Source organism: Rhipicephalus microplus, chromosome 4, assembly GCF_043290135.1.
Source record: "Rhipicephalus microplus isolate Deutch F79 chromosome 4, USDA_Rmic, whole genome shotgun sequence".
Classification (NCBI taxonomy): domain Eukaryota; kingdom Metazoa; phylum Arthropoda; class Arachnida; order Ixodida; family Ixodidae; genus Rhipicephalus; species Rhipicephalus microplus.
In genome coordinates this window covers 52939346-52955500 of record NC_134703.1, presented here as the reverse complement: position 1 = coordinate 52955500, position 16155 = coordinate 52939346, and the positions used below count along the sequence as shown (strand labels likewise).

Below are 16155 nucleotides of genomic sequence, written 5' to 3'. Positions count from 1 at the left end.
AACGTTCGACAACATAAGCTCTGGTATTACCTTGAAGATACGTTAATCCGCACTAACGCATAAAAACATTGTTATGCCGCATTTGTTGCTTTTTCTGTTGTTTCTTATTATCCAACATAGTGATTAGTAATTACAGTGCTCGACTAGTTGTTGATTCGAAGATCATGTGATCCAATCGCTGCTGCGGCAGCGACATTTTCACGGAGGCAAACAGCCACAGAACCACGCATTTAGGTTTAGGCGAATGCGTCAAAGAACACCAAGTAGCCGATGTTCCCGGAACCCTCCACGATGGTAAATTACCGTAATATGATCGTTTGAAGACGCCAAACCCGCAAATAATGAATATGTTATTTCATAGCGATTCCACAGATGTCTCCTTAAGTGGCCACTTATCTCTTGATAAACTACAAGAATGCTGTGGCTGCAAGTGCCCATACTTTTAAATGAGATTTGCTTGCTTAGTATTTTCATAAACACTGCTGTAATACAAAAAATTATATCAGTTTGCTACGTTTGATGTGATCAAAAAAGTTTTATAGCGCAATTTAACGCATGCGACATGCGTTGACTCCATAGCATTCAGGAATCGCGTGGCTCATATTCATAATTTGTTTCCTGCAATTGAAGCCTATATTTGCACTTAATCACGAAAAAGAATATAATTTTTTGTTGATATGTTTCTCCCCGTCATCATTGTCGGGAAAAACGGTAGTGCGTAATGAGGTTCAAGTGAAGCATGAATTACTGTGCCAACCTTTTTAACACATAAGCATGCCGTATCAGTGAATTATAAGGTACACGTCTACCGTGCACGTTATCGCGTGGTTCCACAACGTGAGGTCTGATTTAGCTCAGTGTGCCCTCTAGTTCCTCATGTTAACTGTCACTTGAGTAAACATATTTATCATGGGGGAGGGGGTACGATAACACGAAAAAATGGTCACTATTCTTTCATGCAGTGCCTCCAGGTGATCCTATTATAATGGACGAAGACGGACGCAAGCTGGAAGGCCTCGTCGGCCGCTTCAGCGAAGGACGAAACCTTAGGCTTCTTTGCGAGGTGGAGGGAGGTTAGTAGAAACGATTAAAAAAAAATACAAGACATCATTCTCTTTATATATCAATTTTAAATATTCTCTCGCTTTTCTTCTCCACAACCTGATGTCACTTCCTTCATATCTCCTATTACCATTATTACCTTGGTTTATAAACTGATCAACGTCATTTGGCTCCCTGGCGTTGGCTTTAAAATCAGTCCTTTTCTAAAAAAACGTCCCAAAAAGTCCTTCGAAAGATGGCGCACTTGTTGCAAACGTGACAGCAACAACTTTGCAGCCGCCTCTTTTCTACTGATGTTGTTTCCCTCACTTTTCTTTTTGTAAGCATCACAGTTGAGGAGGAAAAGCAATTGTGGAAAAGTTGAAAGAGTGATTCAGTTTGATGTCTTGTGTGTTATTTTTATTAGACACCTCATTTGTACCTTTGGAAGGTTATACCAAATGCCGCTTAGTCCACTTCCTGCATAAGATGACAGATTTATTCAGGTTTTCTAAAGCGGTACCGACTCAAAGCTTCATGGCTGAGATAGCCAGCGGAATCGATTGTCGCACTTATACGGATATCAACTTCCATTTACCTGTAGACTTACCTGAAGCTTCCACAGATGTGTTGAAGCTTCGGTGATGACGACAACGACGACGATGATGAAATCGAGCTACAGATGCCGCATGCAAAATAACAGGAGCAGATGACGCAAGCAAGACTGAGTGCATCACAATTCTGTGCCCCTTTCACACGCTAGATGGCGTTAGTAGCACATCACGGCTTGTCGTCCCAAACCGACACTAGGACTGGTCGGTAATAAGCATACTGTAGTTTTCTGCCACAAGCTGCAGCAAGCGATGTGTTGTTATACGACGTTTAGAAATCCATCAATATAATGCGGCAAAAATTACCACACTTGAATGTTTGTGCCAGGATACATTTAATGATTGGCTTTTTCTTCGCGATTATTTAGGTTTAATCCACAAGTTTCTCTCGGTGATGTTACTGTAAGATTAACTTTCAACATGTCACCAGTTCATCAAAGACGATCACTTGAATTTGTTGATTAACAAAAACACAAAAGAAAGGCTGTAATAATAAGAAACAGACGTAGTAGACAATGTACTCGCAAATTTATCGTTACTGAGAAACAAGTAAATGCTATGTACCAGGTCACTGAAACCCACGAGTTTGTTTTCTTCCCATCTCTACATTACAGTACAGAGGCCGCGCACTTAAGCTGCATATTCGCAAATGCCTCATTCAACAAAAAAAAAACAATTCGAATGCGATATTTGTATATCTTGTCGTTTTATACACACGAACGCAATTACCATTGTACATATCACAGGAAAGCCTCGTCCTGTTGTCACCTGGTGGCGTGACAAGCGGCTGGTGGACTCGAACTTCAGCTTTGTAGGAGACGGCACTGTCGCTCGCAATTGGCTTGAGATCGGCGAACTCAAGCGCTCGGACTTTCTCAGCGTGCTCACCTGTCAGGCGGCAAATAACAACGTTACTGTGGCAGTGTCAAGAACGATAACCTTGGATATGAACTGTGAGTATCGCATACCATTTATATTCTCACCTCTTTCGTCACTGGAATGCATTAGGATATCTTAATATATATTTGTGTATGTCAGTTGATGAAATAAAGTGGCTAGTTGGTAAAGAGAGATACATATGGGCAGCGGCGCTAATTACTCATAATCCCGAATGCAGCCTGCGTATGAGCTCTGAGCGTAAACTAACATGTTTAACACGCAGTTAGGCTCAATAAGCAAACAACATATTCAAAGAGAACAATAATAGCTAGAGGGAAGTAGAAATGCAAGCTGCAGAGAGATTAGAGAAGAAAACGTCGCTAATCCCTGTTTTTTTTTTCTTTTCAGCAATCGGTATAACACGAAACTGAAACATGTTTTCACAGAGGTAGTTGAGCGTTTATTGTGCACTGTTTTGTGACAAAGGCAAATGAATCAATGCTACAGCAACAAATTCCAATGTCACGCGAAGAACAGCAAGCAGCTCAAAACTTCGAGTGTACACCTCTTGCAGGAAGCACGCACGAAATTAGCATACACATGACGAGCGCGGACACACAACTGTCACAACTCGACTTTTGAAGCGCGTGTTTCAAGCAGAAAGAAACATGCACAAAACGAACACACAGGTATACGCAGGACAAGCACGAAAAGTCAGAATTCTTACTTTATGTCAACTGCGTGTTCTTTTTGTAAACGCGGCCGCGGCATTGAGTGAAGTGACCTTCATGCTCTCCATAATCATGAGTCCGATAAGCACGCGCGCAGGAGAGACCCGGCGCTCATCGAAACTCGATAATCGTGGAGGAAGGGAGGCGACGGCCTTATGAGCCTGCCAATCTCACGGCGAGGACATCGCGCCATTTCACCATTGCTTACGAAAACGCGCTGAAGTTGTGAAGCTGTGAGTGCCGCCGAACGGTATATGGTGTATATAATTTGCTTGCCGTTGGCAGTCTGAGCAGTGCTTGACGGTGGCCTAGTGGTGTTAGCCACGCCACGCTCTGCAATTCGAAAGGTTGGTGGTGCGGTGCCAGGCGACAGAAAACTTCCGTCTCGTTTTTTTTTCTTAGCAATGCAGTAGCATATATTTCACAACGTCATATCCGTGACGGAAATACGTCAGCGGAGCCGTAGTGTACCCTGGCATGAAACGCTATCATGTTAAAAAACTCGCAAACTCCGTGATTCTCCCAGTCATGAGCTAGATCTGTGTTTTGTAGCAAGCCAGCTACAATCTTGCCCCCTTTTTTTCTTGGCTTATTTCTCACCGTTGATAAAAGCAAGCTACCAGGCTGACTGAGATGCGCTTAGAGCACTGAAGAAAGGGACCACTAATGATTTTTCACTTTTGGAGGAATTGCGGAGAGAAGGCTCGTGAGATAGGCTTTTACTGTTAACGAAATAAAAAATGAAGATTACACTTGTGAACGGAAGCGTGCAAAATCAGCGTCCATAACTGCGCGCAGGCCAAGGAAGTTAGTTTAAGTTTTATTTCATTAATTAAGTAGCTCTATTCTTGTTTTAAGCGCACATGCGCATTAGACTGTTCATTTACCAACGCTTTGACAGTGTTAACAATAATAAAATCTGATTATTCCACTGGAACAAAGCTCATGAAAAGCTTGGCGAGCAGTGCAATATGAGCGATGAAATTCATAAAAGCAGTGCGTGACAATTTTTTTTCAGACAGCCTTCGTTAACTTTCCTAACTTAGTCCTGAGCTTCGCACAGCATAGTGAAGTTCTCTAATTAGAGGCACCAACACAAAGTACCTCTCATAAAGTGCTCTAACTACGCTTACATATACAATATGGCGTGAGCTAGTTATGCGTATAATCGAACTTTATAAGTGCGGCGTACTTAGGAACACATGATCTCATCGTTAACCTCAATTGTATCGCTGTTTAGCAAGTGCATGCTCCTCTGGCTTGTCGAAGCGCGCGCTTTCACGCCAGATAGCTGCGAACCCATTTACTGGGGGTGCAGTTATAGCTCCCAACCACCGAGGCTTTTGGATGAGCAGCTCGCCGTTTTCCTGCCGTGTTCTTCCGTGTGAGAGCTTTCCGGGAAAACCGGCGATAGGTACGCGAAGGGATCGGGCTAGAAATGCGCCGGACCACTCCGTCATAATGCGAATTGCGGAGCACGCGCCGAAGAGCCAGTTTTCAATTAACGCGTTATTGCGGGCTAGGACCCCTGCCATATATCCCTTCTCACTCATCGTACCGCGATAATGGTGGCAGCAGCTGTACGAAGCCTGTCACTTATTTGCTATCCTCGGTCCCTCCTTTCCGTTCACCAATGCGTAAGCTAACCCTGCGAGGGCGTTCTCTTGGGAAAAAGCGTGCAGTGACCAATGCTGTGCCGTCACTTTTCATTGGTTTAGAAAGTAGCTCCGAGATAGATAACGAAGAGGAGAAAGAATCAGAAGTTTATGTAGTAACCCTTCATTCTAACTTTTACTCCTGATATCGACAAAAGTCCTTTTCTTTCTCTTGCCCGTCGTGGCGCCTGAACGGCAGCAGCTAGGTGCGAACGTACCATGCTAGATGAAAGCGGAATGCAGCATAATGACCAACATTAACTAGGAATAGCTTGATACTAGAAATGAGTTTGTGGTTACAGCGGTTCTAGTAGGCCTTAAGAGATTACTGCGTTTGTTTGCCAGCACTCATTAAATTATTGGCTGCCTTTAACGAGTCAGATTTACGGTGTTCCTCAAACCCTCAACTCATATTGCCACGTTCCATTTCCTAAGTTTTTGTTATCGTTCCGAAACACCACATGATTCTCGGCGCAAGCCGCGCCTGCAGGTTTCGAGAAGGTTCCGGACTGTAGTAGATCATTTCGATAAGATAACGCCCACTGTGCGAACGGTACAGATTGTTCTGGAACCTACAGCACCGCCAGCGATAACGCTAGAACATTCGACGGCAAGGGTATAAATGCCGACGCGCTTCGCCGCTTGTCAGTGGTTGATCGAAGGCCGACGCTGCCTTCGCCGCTATCAGTCCGAGACTGCTATTTGACTGCTGCTGTAATTAGACTTTCCCTTTACCGGGCACAGGTTCGCCCAAATAAACAGTTTAATCCAAACACGAAGTTTCCTGTCTTCGGCCACGTCACGACTCCGTGACATCTGGTGGAGGTGCTGCTTCGTTCATGTACCGGACGCCCCCGTCAAGCCGTGAGCCCAGCCCCATTCGCGGAGAAGACTCCGACGCCAACCAAGAGCAGCGAACGAGCCGCCGACAGCAAGGTCTCCCACCGGAGTACGGCCTTCTACAAGACAAGGCGCGGAAGACCAAGACCATGACCTCGACTGCAGCGACAATGACAACCGGAGCGTCCCAGTCCGCGATCGTCATTCATCAATCCAGGGAACCACCAACGTTCCATGGCTCATCGTTTGAAGACCCGGAAACCTGGCTAGAAACATACGACCGTGTGGCCGCCCTCAACCACTGGGACAACGAAGAAAAGCTCCGTCGTGTGTACTTCTACCTGGAAGACACCGCAAGGACCTGGCTAGAGAATCGGGAGTCCACGCTCCGAACGTGGGATGTCTTCTGTGGCGCATTTCTGCAAACGTTCGCGAGCATCGCTCGCAAAGAGAGGGCCGCTGCTCTACTCGAGACCCGGGTTCAGCTACCAAATGAAAGGTTGAAATTTTCACAGAGGAGATGACCCGCCTATTCCGTCACGCTGACCCAGACATGCCAGAGGAAAAGAAAGTTCGTTTCCTCATGCGAGGGGTCAAACAGGAGCTCTTCGCGGGACTAATGAGGAATCCACCGAACACCGTCCTAGAATTTGTATCCGAGGCGACCACCATCGAAAAAACGTTGGACATGCGCACCAGACAGTATAATCGTCGCCTGACTCCAGAATGCACTGCTGCTCAAGCCAGTGACTCCGACGACCTGCGTGAAACGATCCGAGCGATTGTGCGGGAAGAGCTGCGCAAACTGTTGCCTTCGGCGCAGCCTCAAGTGGATTCGATTGCCGACATTGTGCGAGAAGAAGTCCGGCAATCGCTTCGAATTCCCGAAACACCGCCGCCCGAGCCAGAAACTATGAACTACGCCGCTGCAGTGCGCCACAACGCTCCTCCCCGTCCACGCCAAAACGCCGCCCCGTCGCACTTCCGTCGCCAGACGCCACCGCCGCCACCACCCCCACCGACGTCCTACCGTTCGCCAGCGGGCCAGCGCAGTGCACCGAGGAAAACGGACGTTTGGCGTGCACCTGACAACCGCCCGCTCTGCTACCACTGCGGCGAGGCCGGGCACACATACCGCCGTTGCCAGTACCGACAGATGGGACTGCGTGGCTTCGCCGTCAATGCACCGCGTCCGCAGCCAGGAGATCGGCCACGTGACATCGCCGACTACCTGGCAGGAACTCAATGGACACCACGAAGTCCTTCCCGTTCGCCGTCGCCCAGCCGCCGCATGTCACCGCACCTCCGGCAGTACTCTGGCCCAACGCGGGGCCGGTCTCTCAGCCCGTATCCGGGAAACTAAGTGCAGCAACCGATGGAGGTGCGGTTGCTGTGCGACGAACTACCGAAGATCGTCCGACGACGACGCCGCCGCGACGGAGCTTTTTGAACACAACACCAACCAGGCAAAGCCCTGAAGGCAAAAGCTCACTTACCGAAGGTGGCCGGACGACGCAACATGGAAGCAGCGGAACAAGCCGACGCAGCCGTGACCCGACGCCACGCCCTAACTGTAACGCGAGACGGCGAACTAGCGACCTCGACGTTCTTATCGACAGCCACAGTGTAACTGCTCTCGTCGATACTGGAGCCGACTATTCTGTCATCAGTGGGTCGTTCGCCGCAAAGTTAAAGAAAGTTAGGACAGCTTGGAAAGGCCCTGAAATCCGCACAGCCGGAGGTCATCTCGTAACGCCTGCAGGAATCTGCACAGCGAGAGTCACCATTAACGGCCGTGTTTATCCTACAGACTTCGTAGTCCTACAGCGTTGCTCGAGAGATGTCATCCTTGGCATGGACTTCTTATGCCTCCATGGTGCTGTCATCAACCTAAAAACAAGGTCGATAACGTTATCCACAGAAGAAGCAATACCGCCGCGCACGCCGTCAGGACACCATGCCTTGAATGTGCTGGAAGAACAAGTCACCATTCCGCCTCGCACAAGCGTCGTTATTTCAGTCGGCGCTCCTAAATCACCTGACTTGGAAGGCGTCGTTGAAGGCAGTCAGCATCTGTTGGTCACCCGAAATATTTGCGTCGCAAGAGGAATTGCAGAGCTGCGGGGAGGCAAAGCAACGGTTATGCTCACGAATTTCAGCAATGAGTACAAACATGTGAACAAAGGAACAACGGTCGCATACATCGAAGAAATTGTCGAAGCCACCAGTGCTTTCGCCCTCACCGATTCTGCGGAACCTGCTCAGAGGAACCAAGCCCCTCCCATAGCTTTCGACGTCAGTCCCAGACTTCCGAACGATAAGCAAGAACAGCTCAAGGCCCTGCTCCTTCAATACGATGATTGCTTTTCGTCGTCATCGAAAATTCGGCAGACCCCAATCACGAAACATCGAATCATAACCGAAGAAAATGCCAGACCACTCCTTCAGAGTTCGTACAGGGTTTCGACGCGAGAACGTGAGGCCATGAAAAGACAAGTTGATGAAATGCTGCGAGATGACATTATCCAGCAGTCCAAGAGTACGTGGGCATCCCCCGTGGTGTTAGTGAAGAAAAAGGATGGGACCCTACGTTTCTGCGTCGATTATCGCCGCCTGAACAAAATCACAAGAAAGGACGTGTATCCTCTCCCACGAATAGACGACGCACTTGATCGGCTCCATAACGCCAAGTACTTCTCGTCAATGGACGTCAAGACTGGCTATTGGCAAATCGAAGTCGACGAAAGAGACCGAGAGAAGACGGCGTTTATAACACCGGACGGCCTCTTCGAGTTTAAGGTGATGCCCTTCGGCCTTTGCTCAGCGCCTGCAACTTTTCAACGCGTTATGGATACAGTACTGGCAGGATTGAAGTGGCAGACTTGCCTTGTGTACTTGGACGACGTCGTCGTGTTTTCCTCGAGTTTCGACGAGCATCTTCGGCGCCTTGAAGCTGTACTTCAAGCCATCAAGACTTCCGGACTCACACTGAAGCCAGAAAAGTGCAGATTTGCGTATGAGGAGCTCTTGTTTCTGGGGCACGTTATCAGCAAGTCTGGAGTTCGTCCCGATCCACGGAAAACAGCCGCCATCGCCAACTTCCCGCCGCCCACTGACAAGAAAGCCGTGCGCCGATTTCTGGGCCTGTGTGCCTATTATAGGCGGTTCGTGAAAAACTTCGCCCGCATCGCCGATCCTCTCACTAACCTTACCAAGGCCAACGTGGAGTTTAAGTGGGAAACGCCGCAAGAACACGCTTTCCAGGAGCTTAAACATCGCCTCCAGACGCCTCCGTTACTTGCCCATTTCGATGAATTCGCCGAGACAGAAATACATACTGACGCAAGCAGCGTAGGTCTTGGCGCCGTTCTTGTGCAGAGGGCTGACGGACTTGAAAGGGTTATTAGTTACGCCAGCCGATCGCTATCCAAAGCAGAAGCAAATTATTCCACAACAGAAAAGGAGTGCCTCGCCATCATCTGGGCTACGTCGAAATTTCGCCCCTACCTCTACGGCAGGCCCTTCAAAGTTGTGAGCGACCACCACGCATTGTGTTGGCTAGCCACCTTGAAGGACCCTTCAGGTCGCCTCGCACGATGGAGCCTGAGACTTCAGGAATATGACATTACTGTCATTTACAAGTCCGGCAAAAAACACTCCGACGCCGACTGTCTCTCTCGCGCGCCTGTCGACCAACCGCTACCCGACGACCCGGATGACGACTACTTTTTAGGAACGATAACTACCGACGACTTCGCTGAACGACAGCGGGCCGACCCGGAACTTAAGGCCCTAATAGAATACCTCGAAGGCAGGACCGCCGAAGTCCCGAAGGTATTCAAGCGCGCACTTGCGTCGTTATTTCTACGAAACGGTCTTCTACAAAAGAAAAACTTTTCACCGCTTCGGGCTAAGTACCTCCTTGTGGTGCCTTCAGCTCTGCGACCAGAACTCCTGCAGGCCCTGGACGACGATCCGACGGCAGGGCACCTCGGTGTTTCCCGCACGCTCGCGAGGATACAAGAAAGCTTCTACTGGCCACGTCTTACCACCGACGTCACTCGTTATGTGAGGACATGCCGGGACTGTCAGCGACGCAAGACACCGCCGACAAGGCCAGCGGGACTTCTGCAGCCAATCGATCCACCTTGCCGACCTTTCCAGCAGATTGGTATGGACCTGCTGGGGCCGTTCCCGACGTCGGCTTTCGGAAACAAGTGGATCGTGGTAGCTACCGACTACCTCACCCGCTACGCCGAGACAAAAGCCCTGCCAAAAGGCAGTGCATCCGAGGTAGCTAAGTTCTTCGTTGAAAATATCGTCCTACGTCACGGCGCCCCGGAGGTCCTTATCACCGACAGAGGAACGGCATTCACTGCCGACTTAACTCAAGTGATCTTGGCATACAGCCAAACAAACCACCGCCGGACGACAGCGTACCACCCACAGACCAACGGCCTCACCGAGCGGCTTAACAAGACGATCGCCGACATGCTGTCAATGTACGTCGATGTCGAACACAAGACGTGGGACGCCATTCTTCCGTATGTGACCTTCGCATACAACACGGCGGTGCCGGAGACGACGCAGATATCTCCATACAAATTGGTCTACGGAAGGAGCCCGGCAACGACGCTCGATGCCATGTTGCCCAACGTCACCGACGAAGAAAACCTCGATGTGAGCGAGTACCTTCAACGCGCCGAAGAAGCCCGACAACTTGCGCGTCTCCGTATCAAGAATCAACAGACGACCGACAGCCACCGTTACAACCTTCGACGACGCTTCGTGGAATACCAGCCGGGTGAACGTGTTTGGGTGTGGACGCCGATACGCCGACGTGGACTAAGTGAAAAGCTTCTGCGACGGTACTTCGGACCGTACAAGGTGGTTCGACGTCTCGGCCCACTTGATTACGTGGTTGTCCCCGACGGCATCACGAACTCTCAACGACGCCGATCGCGACCTGAAGTCGTCCATGTCGCGCGCCTCAAGCCGTTTCATGCACGTTAACAAACTGAAACAGTGTTTTTTGTATTATTGTTGTATTGTAATTTATTCATTGTACTTTCTTGCATTATTATTGTACCTTCATCTTTAGTTGAAGCATCGGGACGATGCCTTTTTTTTTCAGAGGGGGGCAATGCCACGTTCCATTTCCCAAGTTTTTGTTATCGTTCCGAAACACCACATGATTCTCGGCGCAAACCGCGCCTGCAGGTTTCGAGAAGGTTCCGGACTGTAGTAGATCATTTCGATAAGATCACGCCCACTGTGCGAACGGTACAGATTGTTCTGGAACCTACAGCACCGCCAGCGATAACGCTAGAACATTCGACGGCAAGGGTATAAATGCCGACGCGCTTCGCCGCTTGTCAGTGGTTGATCGAAGGCCGACGCTGCGTTCGCCGCTATCAGTCCGAGACTGCTATTTGACTGCTGCTGTAATTAGACTTTCCCTTTACCGGGCACAGGTTCGCCCAAATAAACAGTTTAATCCAAACACGAAGTTTCCTGTCTTCGGCCACGGAATGTTCTAGAAGGTTCCGGACTGTAGTAGAAAACTGCAGGCGCGGTTTTCGCTGAGAATCGTGCGGTGTTTTCGGACGATAACAAAAACTTGGGAAATGGAACGTGGCAATATGATTTTGATGGAATGATTAAGCAGAGCTATGAAAACAACTAAAGCTGACTCCGCATTGTGCGCTAACAGGGAAAAAATGAAGGAATACCTAAGTGAGTGTTTTTCAATGCTTCAAATTTGAAGAAAGACGTGTCTGCTTCACCCATAACTATATTAAAGTAGCCATACTGCACAAATGGGGTGAGGTCTCCCTCAAACCGCCTTGGTGTGGCTTTTTTCCCTCACCCATCTCCGTTTAACAGACGTGTGTAAATAGAAAACAACAAATCAAATCAAATCAAAGTCATCACTAATGACTGAGAACTACAGCGCGGGCAATGTAATGGGGCTGTGAAGCTTTAGGTTAATCTGTAATATTTAGCGCAATACTTTTTCTTCCCAATTCATGGTTTTAAGTTGCACAACAAACTTGCAGGTTTTAAGACGCTTTGTTGTAGCCTGCGCAATCAACAGTAATTATATGAGGAAATCTTGTTACAGGTCAGCTATAACAGACTACTACCGTTTGCCATTTTTTTAAGCTGCTACTTCCCACATGATCTTTTTATGTAGCTGACTTTTAGTCGCGCTTCCGGTTCAGATGCTCTTTCAGAAGCGGTTTTTCATCTCTGCCAATTTCAGACTCTCATTGATTTATGTCTAATCTTAGGGAACTTGATACGTTCATCGTAGGTACATTTTCGTTGTAGAGGCACATAGATCAACCACAATCACAGCAGTTACAGTTTTGAAGCTTCAACATCAAAAGAGAAATAGTGAAGGTATGTCAAAAATCAGGAGAACCCGAAATGGAAAGCTGGGTTATTTAACAAGAGTACGACGCGATGAAGAAGGGAGAAATGTATTAAAGTAGAAATAGGTCAGCAAAAGGAATATTCATAGCCAATGCACTCACATATACAAGTTTATGCCCAATAAAGCACTGGTTATTCACTGTTTCCAATAACGGTCGCGTAAACTTGGGCGTCTTAAAGAAAGCAGAAGCCCTTATATGGCTCTGTACATCTCGGGCATCAAATTCTACACAGTGTCCATCGATTACACATGCAGTGATACCACTGGACGTGGCAATCCAGCCTCCCCGCCATCCGCTGTCGGCGAGTCATCCGGTGGAGCTGGTCTGCTCATCCACTGGCTCGCGTCCTCCAGCACTGCTTACGTGGTGGAAGGGAGACGAGCAGCTACTCTCGGCTAAGGAGCATCAGGGCGGCAACAACCACGAAGGAACCAGCTCGAGCGTTCTACTCTTCACTCCCAGGAGAGAAGACAACGGCGCAGTGCTTTCGTGCAGGGCCGAGAACCAGTTTATCCAAGGCAGCGCCATCGAAGAGGGATGGAAGCTAGACGTGTTCTGTGAGTCTATGTATTTGTACGGGAGAGTGATTATTCATAAAAAAATGGCAGCATATCCACGGAGTGAATGATGGAGAGTGGGGCGAAGCATTCGTCCGTCCATGCGTCCGTCTGTGTGACCGTCCATGCGTCTGTTCGTGCGCCCGTCCCTGCGTTCGTTCATGCATCCGCCCCTGCGTCCGTTCATGCGTCCATCCATGCATCTGTCTGTGTGTCCGTTCGTCCATCTATTCAACACTCCAAGTCCCACCATCTCCCATCTTTTTATCATATATTCCCCATATAGAAGCACCGCCATTCAGTGGACATTCCAAGGACTAAACGAGAGGTGGCACACGCACACTTTCTTACGACTTGCGCTTCGGGTCTACTTCCCACCTTCAACCACCTTGAGTTCATGGTATATACTAGTTCACTGTATTCATGGCACTGCGGCCCAATGCTCGCTAAACCTTTCTAAAACCAAGGAGGTTACGCCCAGCGAGTATAACGTAGCAACCTTTTCCTTTCAGATAGTGCTCAATGTACATGCCAGTGGCTGCTAATGTGAAATGAGAGACAGGAGGATTCAGCTTTTAATTTCTTACGGCTTGCGCTTCGTATCTGCTTCCCCCCTTTAACCACCTCGAATTCATTCATGGTATATACTAGTTCATTGCATTCATGGCCCTGCGGCTCAACGCTCGCTAAACCTTTCTAAAACTAAGGAGGTTACACCCAGCGAGTATAATGTAGCAACCCTTTCTTGTCCGATAGTGCTCAATTAACATGCCAATGGCTGCTAATGGGGATCGCAGCGTGCGCGTTGACTAAAAGTCGAATGCTCCTGTCTCTCATTCCCCATTAGCAGCCATTGGCATGTACATTGAGCACTATTTTTTATTGTTAAACAACGCACAGAAGAAATCTTTCACCGGCACCACCTTGGAGGTCAAATGTTATACTTATTTTGGGTATGTGCCACTGGTGGTTACGTACTACGAGGGATGCACAAGCCATGCCATAAGGAGCTTCGCCCCTAAATGTTTACCCAGTTCAATTCAGTGTAAAGGTTGAAGATATACCGGAGATGTGGTCTTCCTCTGCTTGAACATATTTGAAAGAGTTCAACGAACAGAAAAAGACGACAAACCAGAAAGCTTTTCTCTTCGTCCACGTCGTCGTGGCGCGATTTCAGTAATATTTCAGTACTGTAACCAATTATCGAGCTTTAAATTCTTCTCTGGGGCTTTCCTTACCATATTCTGTGACATTCTGGGATTCACGCTCGAGCCACATTTGCTCGTTTGACTGCTCAGCTAACGCTTCATTCACAATGGACGCAATTACGTTATCTATTAGCGTATCTGAAAACCACTTTTTGAGGGACGCCTTCAGGTTCTGCCAAAGCGCAAGTCATGCTTCCCGGCCACAAACGACCGGAATGGATACGCCATCTATAGCTATACCTGTAATCCGGAGCGTGATTACCAGGGACTGTCATCTGTCGTGCGGGCCAGCTCTAGAACTGCTCTGCACTTAGGCGAAGGAAGAAACAGGAGAAAATGGAGAAAGAGAAATATTCACCGGTCCTACCAACCACTCTCTTTCTGCCACCCTACCTTTATCTTTAAGGATACCACATTCATTTCGCCCGCGTACTGTAGAATACCTCTTAAAAGTGTATCTTCATTCTTGTCCGGTACAATCAGTTAACCAGCCTATTGTAGTTGTTTCACTTCAGCCTGTTCTCTCTTCAATATTTCACTCCAAAAACTACATTATTTATATAATTTGTGGGCCCACTTTTTCTAGGCATCTGAAGTTGAATACATACGCTACGTGAATGCATACCACGCCGAATACCTGGATGAGCTCCATTCCTAGCACTATCCACTTTTTTAGTACCGAGAATTGGTTAAAAGAAGGCGTCCGGTTGTGGTCAATAATATCTATGTAGAATATCGAACATTTCGTAAGCCACTTTAGTGTCCATGCTACAGTGGTATCTCGCGCAGCCATATCTGGTCGAAATCGTGAATAAGATACGCCGGAAGAAGTACGGGTGCAACGTAACTACCACTAGCAATAACTTGAATGAAGGTTGGACAGCCATTGTGAGAGGACACCAGATACTGCTGAGGTGGGGCCATGACATCGATTATGGCTCAGTATAGAGACTTGTAAAGGCTTAGCCTGTTGCATTAATAAAAACATTCAGTCCACTCGAAAGCTATTGGGTGTATGGCCTCAGAAAACAATTGGTACGTACCCAATCAGACGTATGCTTTTTTTTTTCTCTTTTAGGTTTCAGTTAGTCAATGGTGAAGTGCAAGTGTGTGCATTGCCGTTAGAGCTAATGGCTTCTTGGAAATTGCTTAATTAGTGCGCAAATTCAACAAATGGTGATCAATTTACCGTAATTCCCTGGCTTCTCGTTGACGTACTGAAACTACTTTCCGACCATCTGAACGTCTCTGGAGCCAAACATTTCTGAAATGAAGTTGTCTTTAAAAGGGTATATAGTGTATTGGACAAGTTGTCTACCTTTGCGTAATACACAACAATGAAACTGAATACACAAGGGCTCATAGGCGACAAGAAAAATCTTTGTCTTTCTTCTTAAATAAAAACTAAGAGTAACTTTGTTTAAGTACCGCCTTCAGGAACATCTTTTATTTGACAAAACTTTATCAATCCTTGTGTTTCGTGTGCATTGTCCTTTCGGAGTCTGTGTTTTTTGTGCGCTGTTACGTAAAAGGCCGACTAGCGAAGGCGTTTTTTGTCTGTAATACTTGCATGAAGTCAAACCTATTGTGTGAACAGTTGCCAAAGTCACTGAAAGTACATTCGGGCATTTAATTTTGGCAGTAATGCGAGCTACGAAGGCTCTTATTTTCTGGGTTACTTGAGGTGAACAAAGAAGTAATATCTGTTTTTCTTCATGCTGGACAAACACAACTGTAAGTTAACGCTAAAAAAGAACAAATTGAATACGAAGCATTAGCAGCTTAGCACGAGTTCACAGGAACCTACATTTGCAACAGGTGATGGAGTATAAGGTCTACAAAGCACTGTGGTGTACACGTGCGTATTAATGCGTCTTCAGCTGTATACATTAGGACAAATCTAGGAGTTGTGGGGCCTGCAGAAACATTGAAGTACCTAGCTGGGCATTTACATATACGGCTCATGCGTGTGCCTTCATTAGACCACCTTAGGCCGATTTGCCTCTCGCCAATTTTTCATGTAAGCTATGTATGCTTAGAGTCACCTCTATCTCTTGGACTCCGATTCCTTTCTTAGCTCAAGTAATTAACATAACCTCGCTGATGGAGGTATTTCTACGGTCATCGAAGAATCCCGGCGGTTGTAATCCGACTGAGAGAGAACACCGCAAGTATAGCGTTGTTTCTATAGCA

The 16155-nt window shown here is 47.6% G+C and overlaps 1 protein-coding gene across 2 annotated transcripts in view; it reads left to right on the top strand.

Annotated features, from left to right (window-relative positions):
- Nucleotides 1–16155, top strand: part of LOC119172652 (neural cell adhesion molecule 2) — a 93953-nt gene that overhangs the window by 58758 nt on the left and 19040 nt on the right. For both annotated transcript variants that reach the window (XM_075892757.1, XM_075892758.1), the window contains exons 3-5: nucleotides 963–1073; nucleotides 2399–2605; nucleotides 12452–12754. In XM_075892757.1, the coding sequence (XP_075748872.1) occupies nucleotides 963–1073; nucleotides 2399–2605; nucleotides 12452–12754 (621 nt within the window). The remainder of the gene's footprint in view (nucleotides 1–962; nucleotides 1074–2398; nucleotides 2606–12451; nucleotides 12755–16155) is intronic.